The sequence below is a fragment of the Salvelinus alpinus genome, chromosome 5 (genome assembly GCF_045679555.1).
Source record: "Salvelinus alpinus chromosome 5, SLU_Salpinus.1, whole genome shotgun sequence".
NCBI classification, from domain to species: domain Eukaryota; kingdom Metazoa; phylum Chordata; class Actinopteri; order Salmoniformes; family Salmonidae; genus Salvelinus; species Salvelinus alpinus.
Window position 1 is genome coordinate 2,040,802 of NC_092090.1, and position 22,166 is coordinate 2,062,967.

Sequence of the window (22,166 nt, forward strand, 5' to 3'; positions counted from 1 at the left end):
TGACAAGCATGCCCATAACATGATGCTGCCAACACAATACTTGAAAATATGGTCCAATTTAATCAAATGTTTAATCAAATTATGATTAAAAAAATGTTGTGCAGCAAAATGTGAAGACTGTACAAGGGGTGTGTAAACGTTCACTAGGCCGTGTAAATACAACAGTGGTTTGATTGTAGTCTGTTTCTCTGTTTGTCTCCGTAGATACCCAGCACCTAGAGCCTCCTATAGATGGAGAGATCTACTTCTGCTGAGGCGACCCCTCTTCATCTTCTCTGGTGTCAATGCAACGTCCCTCTCACCAGCTGAATGGAAGGCCAAGTTGCCAAAGTGCCCCCATCGTCAAACCCTCTACGTCCTCACAAACACTCCCAACTCACACACCCTCTACGTCCTCACAAACACTCCCAACTCACACACCCTCTACGTCCTCACAAACACTCCCAACTCACACACCCTCTACGTCCTCACAAACACTCCCAACTCACACACCCTCTACGTCCTCACAAACACTCCCAACTCACACACCCTCTACGTCCTCACAAACACTCCCAACTCACACACCCTCTACGTCCTCACAAACACTCCCAACTCACACACCCTCTACGTCCTCACAAACACTCCCAACTGACACACAATAGGAAGGTCTCTCATCATGTGTGTCATAAGCTCCAACTGCAATCTTCTGTCTCACTACAGATTGGCTCCTGACTTTTACCTGCTGAAAAAATATAACAATAAGGAAACTGCTTCTATGTCAGATACTGTAGGTTAAAGATTGTCTATAACAATAAGGAAACTGCTTCTATGTCAGATACTGTAGGTTAAAGATTGTCTATAACAATAAGGAAACTGCTTCTATGTTAGATACTGTAGGTTAAAGATTGTCTATAACAATAAGGAAACTGCTTCTATGTTAGATACTGTAGGTTAAAGATTGTCTATAACAATAAGGAAACTGCTTCTATGTTAGATACTGTAGGTATGTGATGGACTAAATGAAGACAATACCATTATCCTAACCAATGATGATGGAGAGTGATTTGAGCTACAGAGTAATCGTCTCTGAATGGTTTTAAATGAGCAGGTCTAGGAGTCTGTCTGTCCTCTGTATGGAATGACATAGAATCTGAATGGTTTTAAATGAGCAGGTCTAGGAGTCTGTCTATCCTCTATGGAATAACATAGAATCTTACTACTCATGCAGAATACTACACTCGTACTATACTTTTTGTTTTCTAAAGTTTAAGAACTTGTTCGTAAATGCTTCATGTGTTTTATAACAAACTGTTGAAGATTCCAGGAAGAAGACCTACATTTAGTGATATAATCTAGTTATACAGAGACAAAAACCTACATTTAGTGATATAATCTAGGTATACAGAGAAGAAGACCTACATTTAGTGATATAATCTAGTTTACAGGAAGAAGACCTCCATTTAGTGATATAATCTAGGTATACAGAGAAGAAGACCTACATTTAGTGATATAATCTAGGTATACAGAGAAGAAGACCTACATTTAGTGATATAATCTAGTTATACAGAGACGAAGACCTACATTTAGTGATATAATCTAGGTATACAGAGAAGAAGACCTACATTTAGTGATATAATCTAGGTATACAGAGAAGAAGACCTCCATTTAGTGATATAATCTAGGTATACAGAGAAGAAGACCTACATTTAGTGATATAATCTAGTTATACAGAGAAGAAGACCTACATTTAGTGATATAATCTAGTTATACAGAGAAGAAGACCTACATTTAGTGATATAATCTAGGTATACAGAGAAGAAGACCTACATTTAGTGATAATAATCTAGTTATACAGAGAAGAAGACCTACATTTAGTGATATAATCTAGTTATACAGAGAAGAAGACCTACATTTAGTGATATAATCTAGTTATACAGAGAAGAAGACCTACATTTAGTGATATAATCTAGTTATACAGAGAAGAAGACCTCCATTTAGTGATATAATCTAGTTATACAGAGAAGAAGACCTACATTTAGTGATATAATCTAGTTATACAGAGAAGAAGACCTACATTTAGTGATATAATCTAGTTATACAGAGAAGAAGACCTACATTTAGTGATATAATCTAGGTATACAGAGAAGAAGACCTACATTTAGTGATATAATCTAGTTATACAGAGAAGAAGACCTACATTTAGTGATATAATCTAGTTTACAGAGAAGAAGACCTACATTTAGTGATATAATCTAGTTATACAGAGAAGAAGACCTACATTTAGTGATATAATCTAGTTATACAGAGAAGAAGACCTACATTTAGTGATATAATCTAGGTATACAGAGAAGAAGACCTACATTTAGTGATATAATCTAGGTATACAGAGAAGAAGACCTACATTTAGTGATAATAATCTAGTTATACAGAGAAGAAGACCTACATGTAGTGATATAATCTAGTTATACAGAGAAGAAGACCTACATTTAGTGATATAATCTAGTTATACAGAGAAGAAGACCTACATTTAGTGATATAATCTAGTTTACAGAGAAGAAGACCTACATTTAGTGATATAATCTAGTTTACAGAGAAGAAGACCTCCATTTAGTGATATAATCTAGTTTACAGAGAAGAAGACCTACATTTAGTGATATAATCTAGGTATACAGAGAAGAAGACCTACATTTAGTAATATAATCTAGGTTTACAGAGAAGAAGACCTCCATTTAGGGTAGTGTGGCTGAGTTACCCTTAACCCTGATACTGTGGGTGGTATACACATGTACCTAGCTAAAATTGTCTTGGAATACTTTCGGTTACAAAAATGTTTTCTTGACAGTGAAAGAGCACAGTTTCCCACCATAAAGCATGAAAATGACAGCACAGTATCAAAGCATGTGTCTGTGTTTGGTGGCAGGCAGAGGGGGTTGTGGGACATCTTAACACATTGTTCTATACGTAAAAATCCAATAAACTGGAAAGTTCTATGATTTTTTCACCTCCTGTGGAAATATAATTTGGAGCACAGGAGGTTGGTGGCACCTTAATTGGGGAGGACGGGCTCGTGGTAATGGCTGGAGTGGAATGAGTGGAACGGGATCAAATACATCAAACACAGAGTTTCTATGTGTTCGATTCCATTCGCTCTGTTCCAGACATTATTGTGAGCCGTCCTCCCCTCCACCAGCCTCCACTGATTTGGGTGACCTCCACATTGTAAAAAGTCTCTCCTTCTCTTTCTAGAGTTGTGTCAGTCAACTCAACCCTCCCTATACGTGAGTCCTGAAGACAATAACTGATCACCTCTGTGATCGTCACTTTGATGAAAAACAGAAGTCAGAGAATATGTAGTTAGTCCGTTTATAGCCACCGTGTTGGAAAAGGAACTTAAAGAATCCAAGGAAAGATAAGTTAACATACAGATATTTATATTATGTACATTCACTTCAATTAAAATATACTTGTAGTTTGTTGGATGTTGATTGGTGAGTTCTCCTTCCTCCAGTTCATTGGACAGACATGAGGGAGCCTCATTCGCATGAGAACTCGGACCCAGCCAATCAGAGAGCAGTAAGGCTTTCATCATCAAGTCACCTGCCAATAGTTTGACAGTTTCAGTTTCTCCAGAAAGGGGGTGTGTCCTTCGTGACAGACATGGCAGACTGACATCTCCTAATGAAAAGTAAATAAATCAAATATATGTAATATATCAATATATACTAATGAAACGTAAATAAATTAAAGCTATGTAATATATCAATATATACTAATGAAAATACATGATTTCTCTTCATTTACAGTATGTTTTGTGTGTTTTTCTTGCAGTTTATTTTAAACATCATCTTCATTAAATAACTATAGATAATATATAGTACATTCAGAAACTATTCAGACCCCTTGACCTTTTCCACATTATGTTACATTACAGCCTTATTCTAAAATGGATCATCTACACACAATACCCCATACTGACAAAGCAAAAACATGTTTTCATTTTTTATCATTTATAAGTAAAAAAAACACTAAAAATATCACATTTCCATAACTATTCAGACCCTTTACTCAGTACTTTGTTGACGCACCTTTAGCAGTGATTATAGCCTCGATTCGTCTTGAGTATGATGCTACAAGCTTGGCACACCTGTATTTGGGGAGTTTCTCCCATTCTTCTCTGCAGATCCTCTCAAGCTCCGTCGGATTGGATGAGGAGCGTCGCTGCACAGCTATTTTTTTATACCTTCACAAAAATGTCTAAAAACCTATTTTCGCTTTGTCATTATGGGGTGTTGTGTGTAGATTGAGAGGAAAAATATATATTTTATCATTTTTAGAATAAGGCTGTAACGTAACAAAATGTGGAAACAGTCAAGGGTCCTGAATACTTTCCGAATGCACAGTATACACACAGTGGACAGAATATTAGGAACACCTTTCCATGACAGACTGACACGGTGTGTCCACTGTATAAACACTGAGTGGACAGAATATTAGGAACACCTTTCCATGACAGACTGACACGGTGTGTCCACTGTATCAGGAAACAAAATGTAAACGTTTGTGTTTTTTGATACTTTTATTCAGTATATGGAAAAAGTGGATCAGGCACTTGGGTCCTTCCCAGACGTGTAGGTTCTGTTGACAGTGGAACAGTAAGGAACTGGCTGTTTGGTTATTTCCTGGTTGTCCATCAGTCTATCTGTCCAACAAGCATTACATCCAGACGATTTAAGCCCAACACATCCAGGCAATCTCCAGGATAAAATTTCCCCTAAGGTACAGGTCTAGGATCAGCTTCCCCTCCGCCAATCTTAACCTTAACCATTGGTTAGAAAAATGCAAAACTGATCCAAGGTGAGTGTCTAGGGTGAACTTCACCCTACTCCGTCCAGGTAGAACTGCTGCTAGCCGAGTATATCCAGGTAGACAGGTGTATCTTTCCCCAGGACATAGAGGACCAGGTAGAACTGCTGCTAGCCGAGTATATCCAGGTAGACAGGTGTATCTTTCCCCAGGGCATAGAGGACCAGGTAGAACTGCTGCTAGCCGAGTATATCCAGGTAGACAGGTGTATCTTTCCCCAGGGCATAGAGGACCAGGTAGAACTGCTGCTAGCCGAGTATATCCAGGTAGACAGGTGTATCTTTCCCTAGGACATAGAGGACCAGGTAGAACTGCTGCTAGCCGAGTATATCCAGGTAGACAGGTGTATCTTTCCCCAGGGCATAGAGGACCAGGTAGAACTGCTGCTAGCCGAGTATATCCAGGTAGACAGGTGTATCTTTCCCCAGGGCATAGAGGACCTTCTGAATGTCCTTGATGTTCAACCTCTTCTGTGGTTCCCTCTGCCAGCAGCCCAGCATCAGGTCATACACCTCCTTGGGACAAACCCTCGGCCTGTCCAGGACCTGACCCTGTATTAAACACTCTATGACCTGAAGAGACAGAGAGAGGAGGGGTTAGGGTGTAGGGGTTAGGGTGTAGGAGTCAGTCAAACAGAGAGACAGAGAGAGGAGGGGTTAGGGTGTAGGGGTTAGGGTGTAGGGTGTAGCGGTCAGTCAAACAGAGAGACAGAGAGAGGAGGGGTTAGGGTGTAGGGGTTAGGGTGTAGGGTGTAGGGGTCAGTCAAACAGAGAGACAGAGAGAGGAGGGGTTAGGGTGTAGGGGTTAGGGTGTAGGGGTCAGTCAAACAGAGAGACAGAGAGAGGAGGGGTTAGGGTGGAGGGGCTAGGGTGTAGGGGTCAGTCAAACAGAGAGACAGAGAGAGGAGGGGTTAGGGTGTAGGGGTTAGGGTGTAGGAGTCAGTCAAACAGAGAGACAGAGAGAGGAGGGGTTAGGGTGTAGGGGTTAGGGTGTAGGGTGTAGGGGTCAGTCAAACAGAGAGACAGAGAGGGGAGGGGTTAGGGTGTAGGGATTAGGGTGTAGGGGTCAGTCAAACAGAGAGACAGAGAGAGGAGGGGTTAGGGTGTAGGGATTAGGGTGTAGGGGTCAGTCAAACAGAGAGACAGAGAGAGGAGGGGTTAGGGTGTAGGGGTTAGGGTGTAGGGGTCAGTCAAACAGAGAGAGGAGGGGTTAGGGTGTAGGGGTTAGGGTGTAGGGGTCAGTCAAACAGAGAGACAGAGAGAGGAGGGGTTAGGGTGTAGGGGTTAGGGTGTAGGGGTTAGGGTGTAGGGGTCAGTCAAACAGAGAGACAGAGAGAGGAGGGGTTAGGGTGTAGGGGTTAGGGTGTAGGGGTCAGTCAAACAGAGAGACAGAGAGAGGAGGGGTTAGGGTGTAGGGGTTAGGGTGTAGGGGTCAGTCAAACAGAGAGAGGAGGGGTTAGGGTGTAGGGGTTAGGGTGTAGGAGTCAGTCAAACAGAGAGACAGAGAGAGGAGGGGTTAGGGTGTAGGGGTTAGGGTGTAGGGGTTAGGGTGTAGGGGTTAGGGTGTAGGGGTCAGTCAAACAGAGAGACAGAGAGAGGAGGGGTTAGGGTGTAGGGGTTAGGGTGTAGGGGTTAGGGTGTAGGGGTCAGTCAAACAGAGAGACAGAGAGAGGAGGGGTTAGGGTGTAGGGGTTAGGGTGTAGGGGTCAGTCAAACAGAGAGACAGAGAGAGGAGGGGTTAGGGTGTAGGGGTTAGGGTGTAGGGGTCAGTCAAACAGAGAGAGGAGGGGTTAGGGTGTAGGGGTTAGGGTGTAGGGGTCAGTCAAACAGAGAGACAGAGAGAGGAGGGGTTAGGGTGTAGGGGTTAGGGTGTAGGGGTCAGTCAAACAGAGAGAGGAGGGGTTAGGGTGTAGGGGTTAGAGTGTAGGGGTTAGGGTGTAGGGGTCAGTCAAACAGAGAGACAGAGAGAGGAGGGGTTAGGGTGTAGGGGTTAGGGTGTAGGGGTTAGGGTGTAGGGGTTAGGGTGTAGGAGAGTCAAACAGAGAGACAGAGAGAGGAGGGGTTAGGGTGTAGGGGTTAGGGTGTAGGGGTTAGGGTGTAGGGGTTAAGGTGTAGGGGTCAGTCAAACAGAGAGACAGAGAGAGGAGGGGTTAGGGTGTAGTGGTTAGGGTGTAGGGGTCAGTCAAACAGAGAGACAGAGAGAGGAGGGGTTAGGGTGTAGGGGTTAGGGTGTAGGGGTCAGTCAAACAGAGAGACAGAGAGAGGAGGGGTTAGGGTGTAGGGGTTAGGGTGTAGGGGTTGTAGTAGTAACATAAGGCAACTGGATGCTAATGGTAGAAGAGACATATAGTCTGACAATTCCAATAAGACACATACTAGAGAAATATGCCTAAGACAATTGGACACATTAATGAAAGGGGGAGACACATGGTCTGCTGACCTGACACACTAATGATAAAAAGGACCCATAGTCAGCTGCTTCTACACAGAGGTTTATAGGACAGAGTCTGCTGATTCCAATAAAGGCAAACAAAACAAAGAGTACATTGACACATTATGCTGACACACTAAAGATAGAGGGATCCATAGTCAGCTGCTTCTAAAAGGAAGGCCTATAAGACAGAATCTGCTGATTCCAATAAAGGCAAACAAAACAAAGAGTACATTGACACATTATGCTGACACACTAAAGATAGAGGGATCCATAGTCAGCTGCTTCTAAACAGAGGTTTATAAGACAGAATCTGCTGATTCCAATAAAGGCAAACAAAACAAAGAGTACATTGACACATTATGCTGACACACTAGGATGGAGGGTCCGGCCACCATTGTAGTCTAGCTGAGAGCAGATGTGGGCGTTATTGGGCGTGAACAAGCGGGAAGCTTGAACTAGAGGATAGTGGTGGCGAATGACTTGAGAAGGGAGACTTCATTTGCATAAGGGATGGACATAGTGCTATGTGTGTATAAATATAGGAGCTAAGGCTCTGGGAGGGGGGTGTTCCGCGGTGTGTGTGCCGCGGGGTGTGTTCCGCGGACATTCCAGATTGTGATACAATTTGTATTAAAAATCTTATTTGAGTTCACAAAGTTCTTGTAAGAGTTATATTTGAAGTGATTTTCTACGACAGGGTCAGTCAAACAGAGAGACAGAGAGAGGAGGGGTTAGGGTGTAGGGGTTAGAGTGTAGGGGTCAGTCAAACAGAGAGACAGAGAGAGGAGGGGTTAGGGTGTAGGGGTTAGGGTGTAGGAGTCAGTCAAACAGAGAGACAGATAGAGGAGGGGTTAGGGTGTAGGGGTTAGAGTGTAGGGGTTAAGGTGTAGGGGTCAGTCAAACAGAGAGACAGAGAGAGGAGGGGTTAGGGTGTAGGGGTTAGGGTGTAGGGGTCAGTCAAACAGAGAGACAGAGAGAGGAGGGGTTAGGGTGTAGGGGTTAGGGTGTAGGGGTCAGTCAAACAGAGAGACAGAGAGAGGAGGGGTTAGGGTGTAGGGGTTAGAGTGTAGGGGTTAAGGTGTAGGGGTTAAGGTGTAGGGGTCAGTCAAACAGAGAGACAGAGAGAGGAGGGGTTAGGGTGTAGGGGTTAGGGTGTAGGAGTCAGTCAAACAGAGAGACAGAGAGAGGAGGGGTTAGGGTGTAGGGGTTAGGGTGTAGGGGTCAGTCAAACTGAGAGACAGAGAGAGGAGGGGTTAGGGTGTAGGGGTTAGGGTGTAGGAGTCAGTCAAACAGAGAGACAGAGGGAGGAGGGGTTAGGGTGTAGGGGTTAGAGTGTAGGGGTCAGTCAAACAGAGAGAGGAGGGGTTAGGGTGTAGGGGTTAGGGTGTAGGGGTCAGTCAAACAGAGAGACAGAGAGAGGAGGGGTTAGGGTGTAGGGGTTAGAGTGTAGGGGTCAGTCAAACAGAGAGACAGAGAGAGGAGGGGTTAGGGTGTAGGGGTTAGGGTGTAGGGGTCAGTCAAACAGAGAGACAGAGAGAGGAGGGGTTAGGGTGTAGGGGTTAGAGTGTAGGGGTCAGTCAAACAGAGAGACAGAGAGAGGAGGGGTTAGGGTGTAGGGGTTAGGGTGTAGGGGTCAGTCAAACAGAGAGACAGAGAGAGGAGGGGTTAGGGTGTAGGGGTTAGGGTGTAGGAGTCAGTCAAACTGAGAGACAGAGAGAGGAGGGGTTAGGGTGTAGGGGTTAAGGTGTAGGGGTCAGTCAAACAGAGAGACAGAGAGAGGAGGGGTTAGGGTGTAGGGGTTAGGGTGTAGGAGTCAGTCAAACAGAGAGACAGAGAGAGGAGGGGTTAGGGTGTAGGGGTTAGGGTGTAGGAGTCAGTCAAACAGAGAGACAGAGAGAGGAGGGGTTAGGGTGTAGGGGTTAGGGTGTAGGAGTCAGTCAAACAAAGAGACAGAGAGAGGAGGGGTTAGGGTGTAGGGGTTAGGGTGTAGGGGTCAGTCAAACAGAGAGAGGAGGGGTTAGGGTGTAGGGGTTAGGGTGTAGGAGTCAGTCAAACAGAGAGACAGAGAGAGGAGGGGTTAGGGTGTAGGGGTTAGGGTGTAGGAGTCAGTCAAACAGAGAGACAGAGAGAGGAGGGGTTAGGGTGTAGGGGTTAGGGTGTAGGGGTCAGTCAAACAGAGAGAGGAGGGGTTAGGGTGTAGGGGTTAGGGTGTAGGGGTCAGTCAAACAGAGAGACAGAGAGAGGAGGGGTTAGGGTGTAGGGGTTAGGGTGTAGGGGTCAGTCAAACAGAGAGACAGAGAGAGGAGGGGTTAGGGTGTAGGGGTTAGGGTGTAGGGGTCAGTCAAACAGAGAGACAGAGAGAGGAGGGGTTAGGGTGTAGGGGTTAGGGTGTAGGGGTTAGGGTGTAGGGGTTAGGGTGTAGGGGTCAGTCAAACAGAGGGAGGAGGGGTTAGGGTGTAGGGGTTAGGGTGTAGGGGTTAGGGTGTAGGAGTCAGTCAAACAGAGAGACAGAGAGAGGAGGGGTTAGGGTGTAGGGGTTAAGGTGTAGGGGTCAGTCAAACAGAGAGACAGAGAGAGGAGGGGTTAGGGTGTAGGGGTTAGGGTGTAGGGGTTAGGGTGTAGGGGTCAGTCATACAGAGAGACAGAGAGAGGAGGGGTTAGGGTGTAGGGTTTAGGGTGTAGGGTGTAGGGTGTAGGAGTCAGTCAAACTGAGAGACAGAGAGAGGATGCAGTGAGTATTGTACACCTGTTTTTACACTATAGAGATTCTGGTTCCAAACCACTAAAATGCTCCACTGACTACAGGTTAATATTATTTTCTAGAAATGTGGGGAATATCACTTCAAGTGCATGAATTACGAGGGGAATGTGCACCCCTTGACCGGTTAATTCTTAAGGACAGTTTGATTTTACTAACACACTTGCTTTGAAGAGTCATATTAATTGAATTCCATTGATTACCCCTCCCCTGGGAGTTCTGTAGTACTGCATCAATAAATCATCACAGAGAGCCGGGCCTCAGGAAGAGTTGGGCCGGGCCTCAGGAAGAGGTGGGCCGGGCGTCAGGAAGAGGTGGGTCGGGCCTCAGGAAGAGGTGGGCCGGGCCTCGGGAAGAGGTGGGCCGGGCGTCGGGAAGAGGTGGGCCGGGCCTCGGGAAGAGGTGGGCCGGGCGTCGGGAAGAGGTGGGTCGGGCCTCGGGAAGAGTTGGGCCGGGCCTCGGGAAGAGTTGGGCCGGGCCTCGGGAAGAGTTGGGCCGGGCCTCGGGAAGAGTTGGGCCGGGCCTCGGGAAGAGTTGGGCCGGGCCTCAGGAAGAGTTGGGCCGGGCCTCGGGAAGAGGTGGGCCGGGCGTCGGGAAGAGTTGGGCCGGGCCTCGGGAAGAGGTGGGCCGGGCGTCGGGAAGAGTTGGGCCGGGCCTCGGGAAGAGTTGGGCCGGGCCTCAGGAAGAGGTGGGCCGGGCCTCAGGAAGAGCTGGGCCGGGCCTCAGGAAGAGCTGGGCAGGGCCTCAGGAAGAGCTGGGCCGGGCCGCAGGAAGAGTTGGGCAGGGCCTCAGGAAGAGTTGGGCCGGGCCTCAGGAAGAGGGGTGCTCCTAAATGTGTTATATAGTCACTAGGGGTGCTCCTAAATATGTTATATAGTCACTAGGGGTGCTCCTAAATGTGTTATATAGTCACTAGGGGTGCTCCTAAATGTGTTATATAGTCACTAGGGGTGCGCCTAGGGGTGCTCCCAAATGTGTTATATAGTCACTAGGGGTGCGCCTAGGGGTGCTCCCAAATGTGTTATATAGTCACTAGGGGTGCTCCTAAATGTGTTATATAGTCACTAGGGGTGCTCCTAAATGTGTTATATAGTCACTAGGGGTGCTCCTAAATGTGTTATATAGTCACTAGGGGTGCTCCTAGGGGTGCTCCTAAATGTGTTATATAGTCACTAGGGGTGCTCCTAGGGGTGCTCCTAAATGTGTTATATAGTCACTAGGGGTGCTCCTAGGGGTGCTCCTAAATGTGTTATATAGTCACTAGGGGTGCTCCTAAATGTGTTATATAGTCACTAGGGGTGCTCCTAGTGGTCCAGTATACCTAATGGCGTCCTACTGCCTATATAGCCCACTACTCTTGACCTATGGGATGCAGACAAGGTGTTGGTGGTCCAGAATACCTCGTTGTTGCCCAGCTGAAACCACGGCTGTTTCCCGTAGGTGAAGATCTCCCAGAGGATGACTCCAAAGCTCCAAACGTCACTCTCTGTTGTGAACTTTCTGTACATGATGCTCTCAGGGGGCATCCAGCGGATCGGCAACATGGTGTGACCTCCGACCTGAAACATGTTAACAGGACAACATCAGTACAGCATGGTGTGACCTGATACAGGTTAACTTCTTGTCAATAAGGGGGCGCTGTTTTCACTTTGGAAAAAATCGTGCCCAAATGAAACGGCCTCGTACTCTGTTCTAGATCGTACAATATGCATATTATTATTACTATTGGATAGAAAACACTCTCAAGTTTCTAAAACTGTTTGAATTATATCTGTGAGTAAAACAGAACTCATTTGGCAGCAAACTTCCATACAGGAAGTGAAAAATCTGAAAACAAGGCTCTGTTTCATGGCCTGCCTTTTCAACTGGCTTTTATTTATTGATATGTATGCACTTCATACGCCTTCCACTAGATGTCAACAGGCAGTAGAAGGTTGAATGGGGTGTCTAGCTTGATGTGAGGCCGAATAAGAGCTTTTGCAATGACAGGTCCGGTATTTTCTTTGTTTTCGACGGCGCACGGGGGACCTCGACATTGTCTTCTGAAGAGCGTTCGGTATACACGGCGAATTGCTCCGGCTCTGATTTTATTTGATACATATGAGAAAAACATCATAAAGTAGGATTTTTCAACCGAGTTTTATCAGTTTATTCAACGTTTATTGGGACTTTTGGAGTTTTCCGTTCTTTTTCCGTTCACCTTGGGGTTTGGTGTGAAGGACACTATCACCTTGGGGTTGGGTGTGAAGAACACAGACACTATCACCTTGGGGTTGGGTGTGAAGGACACTATCACCTTGGGGTTGGGTGTGAAGAACACAGACACTATCACCTTGGGGTTGGGTGTGAAGGACACAGACACTATCACCTTGGGGTTGGGTGTGAAGGACACAGACACTATCACCTTGGGGTTGGGTGTGAAGAACACTATCACCTTGGGGTTGGGTGTGAAGAACACTATCACCTTGGGGTTGGGTGTGAAGAACACTATCACCTTGGGGTTGGGTGTGAAGAACACAGACACTATCACCTTGGGGTTGGGTGTGAAGAACACTATCACCTTGGGGTTGGGTGTGAAGAACACAGACACTATCACCTTGGGGTTGGGTGTGAAGAACACTATCACCTTGGGGTTGGGTGTGAAGAACACAGACACTATCACCTTGGGGTTGGGTGTGAAGAACACTATCACCTTGGGGTTGGGTGTGAAGAACACAGACACTATCACCTTGGGGTTGGGTGTGAAGGACACTATCACCTTGGTGTTGGGTGTGAAGGACACAGACACTATCACCTTGGGGTTGGGTGTGAAGGACACTATCACCTTGGTGTTGGGTGTGAAGGACACAGACACTATCACCTTGGGGTTGGGTGTGAAGGACACAGACACTATCACGACCAGCACAGTACTGGATGGAGTACCACGACCAGCACAATACTGGATGGAGTACCACGACCAGCACAATACTGGATGGACGACCACGACCAGCACAATACTGGATGGAGTACCACGACCAGCACAGTACTGGATGGACTACCACGACCAGCACAATACTGGATGGAGTACCACGACCAGCACAATACTGGATGGACGACCACGACCAGCACATTACTGGATGGAGTACCACGACCAGCACAATACTGGATGGACGACCACGACCAGCACAGTACTGGATGGAGTACCACGACCAGCACAATACTGGATGGAGTACCACGACCAGCACATTACTGGATGGAGTACCACGACTAGCACAATACTGGATGGACTACCACGACCAGCACAATACTGGATGGAGTACCACGACCAGCACAATACTGGATGGACTACCACGACCAGCACAATACTGGATGGAGTACCACGACCAGCACAATACTGGATGGAGTACCACGACCAGCACAATACTGGATGGACTACCACGACTCCACAGAGAACCAAGAGGGGCACATCGTGAACCGCCCCACTGTGTTGACTTCTTATCATATAAGAGAACCAAGAGGGGCACATCGTGGACCGCCCCACTGTGTTGACTTCTTATCATATAAGAGAACCAAGAGGGACACATCATGGACCGCCCCACTGTGTTGACTTCTTATCATATAAGAGAACCAAGAGGGGCACATCATGGACCGCCCCACTGTGTTGACTTCTTATCATTTAAGAGAACCACGAGGGGCACATCGTGGAACGCCCCACTGTGTAGACTTCTTATCATATAAGAGAACCAAGAGAGGCACATCGTGGACCGCCCAATTGTGTTGACTTCTTATCATATAAGAGAACCAAGAGGGGCACATCGTGGACCGCCCCACTGTGTTGACTTCTTATCATATAAGAAAACCAAGAGGGGCACATCGTGGACCGCCCCACTGTGTTGACTTCTTATCATATAAGAGAACCAAGAGGGGCACATCGTGGACCGCCCCACTGTGTTGACTTCTTATCATGTAACAAGTCATTTTGGAGTGCCAACAGAAGAAGATCATCAAAGGTACGGCATTAATGTCGCGCCTGGCGGGATGAAATATGATTTTCATCTGTTTGTATGGTGGGGTGCTGTCCTCAGATAATCACATGGTCTGCTTTCGCCGTAAAGCCTTTTTTAAATCTGACACTGCAGCTGGATTAACAGATGTATTTTGATATATAACACTTGTATGTTTTACAAATTATGAGTATTTCTGTTTTTGAATTTGGCGCGCTGCAATTTCACTGGATGTTGTTAAATCAATCCCGTTACCGAGCGGGAAGGGATCACTAAGACGTTTTAAAGGAAATGGCAGTCACAGGTGTTCATAAATGATCAAATCTCTCAGTCCAAATAGTCCATCCATACATGAGTCCTTACCCTGTAGTAGTCTGTGCTGTAGATGTCTCGGGACATCCCGAAGTCTCCCACCTTCACCAACAGCCCGTTGCCCACTAGACAGTTCCTGGTGGCCAGGTCTCTGTGGACAAAGTGCTGGGAGGCCAGGTACACAATGCCGGCGGAGATCTGGGTAGCGATGTGTAACATCTGGGATAGACCCAGCTCTCCGTCAGTATGTAGGGGATGGCCATCCACAAGGATCATAGCGTCTGGACCATGGACTCTGGAGAGAGAGAGACATAGACCTTCATCTATACAGTCTGTAGAGGCTGGCCATCTGGACCATGGACTCTGGAGAGAGAGAGACATAAACCTTCATCTATACAGTCTGTAGAGGCTGACCATCTGGACCATGGACTCTGGAGAGAGAGAGACATAAACCTTCATCTATACAGTCTGTAGAGGCTGACCATCTGGACCATGGACTCTGGAGAGAGAGAGACATAAACCTTCATCTATACAGTCTGTAGAGGCTGGCCATCTGGACCATGGACTCTGGAGAGAGAGAGAGACGTAAACCTTCATCTATACAGTCTGTAGAGGCTGACCATCTGGACCATGGACTCTGGAGAGAGAGAGACATAAACCTTCATCTATACAGTCTGTAGAGGCTGGCCATCTGGACCATGTACTCTGGAGAGAGAGAGACATAAACCTTCATCTATACAGTCTGTAGAGACTGGCCATCTGGACCATGGACTCTGGAGAGAGAGAGACATAAACCTTCATCTATACAGTCTGTAGAGGCTGGCCATCTGGACCATGGACTCTGGAGAGAGAGAGACATAAACCTTCATCTATACAGTCTGTAGAGACTGGCCATCTGGACCATGGACTCTGGAGAGAGAGAGAGACATACACCTTCATCTATACAGTCTGTAGAGGCTTGCCATCTGGACCATGGACTCTGGAGAGAGAGAGATAAACCTTCATCTATACAGTCTGTAGAGGCTGGCCATCTGGACCATGGACTCTGGAGAGAGAGAGACATAAACCTTAATCTATACAGTCTGTAGAGGCTTGCCATCTGGACCATGGACTCTGGAGAGAGAGAGAGAGACATAAACCTTCATCTATACAGTCTGTAGAGGCTGGCCATCTGGACCATGGACTCTGGAGATAGAGAAACATAAACCTTCATCTATACAGTCTGTAGAGGCTGGCCATCTGGACCATGGACTCTGGAGAGAGAGACATAAACCTTCATCTATACAGTCTGTAGAGGCTGGCCATCTGGACCATGGACTCTGGAGAGAGAGAGACATAAACCTTCATCTATACAGTCTGTAGAGGCTGGCCATCTGGACCATGGACTCTGGAGAGAGAGAGACATACACCTTCATCTATACAGTCTGTAGAGGCTGGCCATCTGGACCATGGACTCTGGAGAGAGAGAGAGACATAAACTTTCATCTATACAGTCTGTAGAGGCTGACCATCTGGACCATGGACTCTGGAGAGAGAGAGACATAAACCTTCATCTATACAGTCTGTAGAGGCTGGCCATCTGGACCATGGACTCTGGAGAGAGAGAGACATAAAACTTCATCTATACAGTCTGTAGAGGCTGGCCATCTGGACCATGGACTCTGGAGAGAGCGAGACATAAACCTTCATCTATACAGTCTGTAGAGGCTGGCCATCTGGACCATGGACTCTGGAGAGAGAGAGAGACATAAACCTTCATCTATACAGTCTGTAGAGGCTGACCATCTGGACCATGGACTCTGGAGAGAGAGAGACATACACCTTCATCTATACAGTCTGTAGAGGCTGGCCATCTGGACCATGGACTCTGGAGAGAGAGAGACATAAACCTTCATCTATACAGCCTGTAGAGGCAGGCCATCTGGACCATGGACTCTGGAGAGAGAGAGAGACATAAACCTTCATCTATACAGTCTGTAGAGGCTGACCATCTGGACCATGGACTCTGGAGAGAGAGAGACATAATCCTTCTTCTATACAGTCTGTAGAGGCTTGCCATCTGGACCATGGACTCTGGAGAGAGAGAGAGAGACATAAACCTTCATCTATACAGTCTGTAGAGGCTGGCCATCAGGACCATGGACTCTGGAGAGAGAGAAACATAAACCTTCATCTATACAGTCTGTAGAGGCTGGCCATCTGGACCATGGACTCTGGAGAGAGAGACATAAACCTTCATCTATACAGTCTGTAGAGGCTGACCATCTGGACCATGGACTCTGGAGAGAGAGAGACATAAACCTTCATCTATACAGTCTGTAGAGGCTGGCCATCTGGACCATGGACTCTGGAGAGAGAGAGACATAAACCTTCATCTATACAGTCTGTAGAGGCTGACCATCTGGACCATGGACTCTGGAGAGAGAGAGACATAAACCTTCATCTATACAGTCTGTAGAGGCTGGCCATCTGGACCATGGACTCTGGAGAGAGAGAGAGACATAAACCTTCATCTATACAGTCTGTAGAGGCTGGCCATCTGGACCATGGACTCTGGAGAGAGAGAGAGACATAAACCTTCATCTATACAGTCTGTAGAGGCTGACCATCTGGACCATGGACTCTGGAGAGAGAGAGACATAAACCTTCATCTATACAGTCTGTAGAGGCTGGCCATCTGGACCATGGACTCTGGAGAGAGAGAGAGACATAAACCTTCATCTATACAGTCTGTAGAGGCTGACCATCTGGACCATGGACTCTGGAGAGAGAGAGACATAAACCTTCACCTATACAGTCTGTAGAGGCTGGCCATCTGGACCATGGACTCTGGAGAGAGAGAGAGAGACATAAACCTTCATCTATACAGTCTGTAGAGGCTGGCCATCTGGACCATGGACTCTGGAGAGAAAGAAACATAAACCTTCATCTATACAGTCTGTAGAGGCTGGCCATCTGGACCATGGACTCTGGAGAGAGAGAGGGACATAAACCTTCATCTATACAGTCTGTAGAGGCTGACCATCTAGACCATGGACTCTGGAGAGAGAGAGACATAAACCTTCATCTATACAGTCTGTAGAGGCTGGCCATCTGGACCATGGACTCTGGAGAGAGAGAGAGACATAAACCTTCATCTATACAGTCTGTAGAGGCTGGCCATCTGGACCATGGACTCTGGAGAGAGAGACATAAACCTTCATCTATACAGTCTGTAGAGGCTGACCATCTGGACCATGGACTCTGAAGAGAGAGACATAAACCTTCATCTATATAGTCTGTAGAGGCTGACCATCTGGACCATGGACTCTGGAGAGAGAGACATAAACCTTCATCTATACAGTCTGTAGAGGCTGACCATCTGGACCATGGAGTCTGGAGAGAGAGAGACATAAACCTTCATCTATACAGTCTGTAGAGGCTGGCCATCTGGACCATGGACTCTGGAGAGAGAGAGACATAAACCTTCATCTATACAGTCTGTAGAGGCTGGCCATCTGGACCATGGACTCTGGAGAGAGAGAGAGACATAAACCTTCATCTATACAGTCTGTAGAAGCTGACCATCTGGACCATGGACTCTGGAGAGAGAGAGACATAAACCTTCATCTATACAGTCTGTAGAGGCTTGCCATCTGGACCATGGACTCTGGAGAGAGAGAGAGAGAGACATAAACCTTCATCTATACAGTCTGTAGAGGCTGGCCATCTGGACCATGGACTCTGGAGAGAGAGTAACATAAACCTTCATCTATACAGTCTGTAGAGGCTGGCCATCTGGACCATGGACTCTGGAGAGAGAGTAACATAAACCTTCATCTATACAGTCTGTAGAGGCTGGCCATCTGGACCATGGACTGTGGAGAGAGAGACATAAACCTTCATCTATACAGTCTGTAGAGGCTGGCCATCTGGACCATGGACTCTGGAGAGAGAGAGACATAAACCTTCATCTATACAGTCTGTAGAGGCTGGCCATCTGGACCATGGACTCTAGAGAGAGATACATAAACCTTCATCTATACAGTCTGTAGAGGCTGGCCATCTGGACCATGGACTCTGGAGAGAGAGAGACATAAACCTTCATCTATACAGTCTGTAGAGGCTGGCCATCTGGACCATGGACTCTGGAGAGAGAGAGAGACATAAACCTTCATCTATACAGTCTGTAGAGGCTGACCATCTGGACCATGGACTCTGAAGAGAGAGAGACATAAACCTTCATCTATACAGTCTGTAGAGGCTGACCATCTGGACCATGGACTCTGGAGAGAGAGACATAAACCTTCATCTATACAGTCTGTAGAGGCTGGCCATCTGGACCATGGACTCTGGAGAGAGAGACATAAACCTTCATCTATACAGTCTGTAGAGGCTGGCCATCTGGACCATGGACTCTGGAGAGAGAGAGACATAAAACTTCATCTATACAGTCTGTAGAGGCTGAACATCTGGACCATGGACTCTGGAGAGAGAGAGAGACATAAACCTTCATCTATACAGTCTGTAGAGGCTGCCAATCTGGACCATGGACTCTGAAGAGAGAGACATAAACCTTCATCTATACAGTCTGTAGAGGCTGGCCATCTGGACCATGGACTCTGGAGAGAGAGAAACATAAACCTTCATCTATACAGTCTGTAGAGGCTGGCCATCTGGACCATGGACTCTGGAGAGAGAGAGAGACATAAACCTTCATCTATACAGTCTGTAGAGGCTGGCCATCTGGACCATGGACTCTGGAGAGAGAGGGACATAAACCTTCATCTATACAGTCTGTAGAGGCTGACCATCTAGACCATGGACTCTGGAGAGAGAGAGACATAAACCTTCATCTATACAGTCTGTAGAGGCTGGCCATCTGGACCATGGACTCTGGAGAGAGAGAGAGACATAAACCTTCATCTATACAGTCTGTAGAGGCTGGCCATCTGGACCATGGACTCTGGAGAGAGAGACATAAACCTTCATCTATACAGTGTGTAGAGGCTGACCATCTGGACCATGGACTCTGAAGAGAGAGACATAAACCTTCATCTATACAGTCTGTAGAGGCTGACCATCTGGACCATGGACTCTGGAGAGAGAGACATAAACTTCATCTATACAGTCTGTAGAGGCTGACCATCTGGACCATGGACTCTGGAGAGAGAGAGACATAAACCTTCATCTATACAGTCTGTAGAGGCTGGCCATCTGGACCATGGACTCTGGAGAGAGAGAGACATAAACCTTCATCTATACAGTCTGTAGAGGCTGGCCATCTGGACCATGGACTCTGGAGAGAGAGAGAGACATAAACCTTCATCTATACAGTCTGTAGAGGCTGACCATCTGGACCATGGACTCTGGAGAGAGAGAGACATAAACCTTCATCTATACAGTCTGTAGAGGCTTGCCATCTGGACCATGGACTCTGGAGAGAGAGAGAGAGAGACATAAACCTTCATCTATACAGTCTGTAGAGGCTGGCCATCTGGACCATGGACTCTGGAGAGAGAGTAACATAAACCTTCATCTATACAGTCTGTAGAGGCTGGCCATCTGGACCATGGACTGTGGAGAGAGAGACATAAACCTTCATCTATACAGTCTGTAGAGGCTGGCCATCTGGACCATGGACTCTGGAGAGAGAGAGACATAAACCTTCATCTATACAGTCTGTAGAGGCTGGCCATCTGGACCATGGACTCTGGAGAGAGAGAGACATAAACCTTCGTCTATACAGTCTGTAGAGGCTGGCCATCTGGACCATGGACTCTAGAGAGAGATACATAAACCTTCATCTATACAGTCTGTAGAGGCTGGCCATCTGGACCATGGACTCTGGAGAGAGAGAGACATAAACCTTCATCTATACAGTCTGTAGAGGCTGGCCATCTGGACCATGGACTCTGGAGAGAGAGAGAGACATAAACCTTCATCTATACAGTCTGTAGAGGCTGACCATCTGGACCATGGACTCTGAAGAGAGAGAGACATAAACCTTCATCTATACAGTCTGTAGAGGCTGGCCATCTGGACCATGGACTCTGGAGAGAGAGAGACATAAACCTTCATCTATACAGTCTGTAGAGGCTGGCCATCTGGACCATGGACTCTGGAGAGAGAGAGAGACATAAACCTTCATCTATACAGTCTGTAGAGGCTGACCATCTGGACCATGGACTCTGGAGAGAGAGAGACATAAACCTTCATCTATACAGTCTGTAGAGGCTTGCCATCTGGACCATGGACTCTGGAGAGAGAGAGAGAGAGACATAAACCTTCATCTATACAGTCTGTAGAGGCTGGCCATCTGGACCATGGACTCTGGAGAGAGAGTAACATAAACCTTCATCTATACAGTCTGTAGAGGCTGGCCATCTGGACCATGGACTGTGGAGAGAGAGACATAAACCTTCATCTATACAGTCTGTAGAGGCTGGCCATCTGGACCATGGACTCTGGAGAGAGAGAGACATAAACCTTCATCTATACAGTCTGTAGAGGCTGGCCATCTGGACCATGGACTCTGGAGAGAGAGAGACATAAACCTTCGTCTATACAGTCTGTAGAGGCTGGCCATCTGGACCATGGACTCTAGAGAGAGATACATAAACCTTCATCTATACAGTCTGTAGAGGCTGGCCATCTGGACCATGGACTCTGGAGAGAGAGAGACATAAACCTTCATCTATACAGTCTGTAGAGGCTGGCCATCTGGACCATGGACTCTGGAGAGAGAGAGAGACATAAACCTTCATCTATACAGTCTGTAGAGGCTGACCATCTGGACCATGGACTCTGAAGAGAGAGAGACATAAACCTTCATCTATACAGTCTGTAGAGGCTGACCATCTGGACCATGGACTCTGGAGAGAGAGACATAAACCTTCATCTATACAGTCTGTAGAGGCTGACCATCTGGACCATGGACTCTGGAGAGAGAGAGAGACATAAACCTTCATCTATACAGTCTGTAGGCTGGCCATCTGGACCATGGACTCTGGAGAGAGAGAAACATAAACCTTCATCTATACAGTCTGTAGAGGCTGGCCATCTGGACCATGGACTCTGGAGAGAGAGACATAAACCTTCATCTATACAGTCTGTAGAGGCTGGCCATCTGGACCATGGACTCTGGAGAGAGAGAGACATAAACCTTCATCTATACAGTCTGTAGAGGCTGAACATCTGGACCATGGACTCTGGAGAGAGAGAGAGACATAAACCTTCATCTATACAGTCTGTAGAGGCTGGCCATCTGGACCATGGACTCTAGAGAGAGAGACATAAACCTTAATCTATACAGTCTGTAGAGGCTGGCCATCTGGACCATGGACTCTGAAGAGAGAGACATAAACCTTCATCTATACAGTCTGTAGAGGCTGGCCATCTGGACCATGGACTCTGGAGAGAGAGAAACATAAACCTTCATCTATACAGTCTGTAGAGGCTGGCCATCTGGACCATGGACTCTGGAGAGAGAGAGACATAAACCTTCATCTATACAGTCTGTAGAGGCTGGCCATCTGGACCATGGACTGTGGAGAGAGAGAGAGAGAGACATAAACCTTCATCTATACAGTCTGTAGAGGCTGGCCATCTGGACCATGGACTCTGGAGAGAGAGAGAGAGAGACATAAACCTTCATCTATACAGTCTGTAGAGGCTGGCCATCTGGACCATGGACTCTGGAGAGAGAGTAACATAAACCTTCATCTATACAGTCTGTAGAGGCTGGCCATCTGGACCATGGACTGTGGAGAGAGAGACATAAACCTTCATCTATACAGTCTGTAGAGGCTGGCCATCTGGACCATGGACTCTGGAGAGAGAGAGACATAAACCTTCAT

The 22,166-nt window shown here is 46.9% G+C and overlaps 2 protein-coding genes across 9 annotated transcripts in view; one reads left to right on the forward strand and one right to left on the reverse strand.

Annotated features, from left to right (window-relative positions):
* Positions 1-3,779, forward strand: part of LOC139575404 (A-kinase anchor protein 13-like) — a 122,553-nt gene extending 118,774 nt beyond the window's left edge. For 6 of the 7 annotated variants that reach the window (XM_071400333.1, XM_071400337.1, XM_071400338.1 and 3 more), the window contains one exon: positions 205-3,779. In XM_071400333.1, coding sequence (XP_071256434.1) covers positions 205-254 — 50 coding nt within the window. In that variant the 3' untranslated portion in view covers positions 255-3,779. The remainder of the gene's footprint in view (positions 1-204) is intronic. The other variant, XR_011674943.1, reaches the window with a different exon arrangement.
* Positions 3,329-22,166, reverse strand: part of ntrk3b (neurotrophic tyrosine kinase, receptor, type 3b) — a 162,640-nt gene continuing 143,802 nt past the window's right edge. For both annotated transcript variants that reach the window (XM_071400341.1, XM_071400340.1), the window contains 3 exons: positions 14,380-14,623; positions 11,434-11,592; positions 3,329-5,414 (listed from right to left, as the gene is read on the reverse strand). In XM_071400341.1, coding sequence (XP_071256442.1) covers positions 5,229-5,414; positions 11,434-11,592; positions 14,380-14,623 — 589 coding nt within the window. In that variant the 3' untranslated portion in view covers positions 3,329-5,228. The remainder of the gene's footprint in view (positions 5,415-11,433; positions 11,593-14,379; positions 14,624-22,166) is intronic.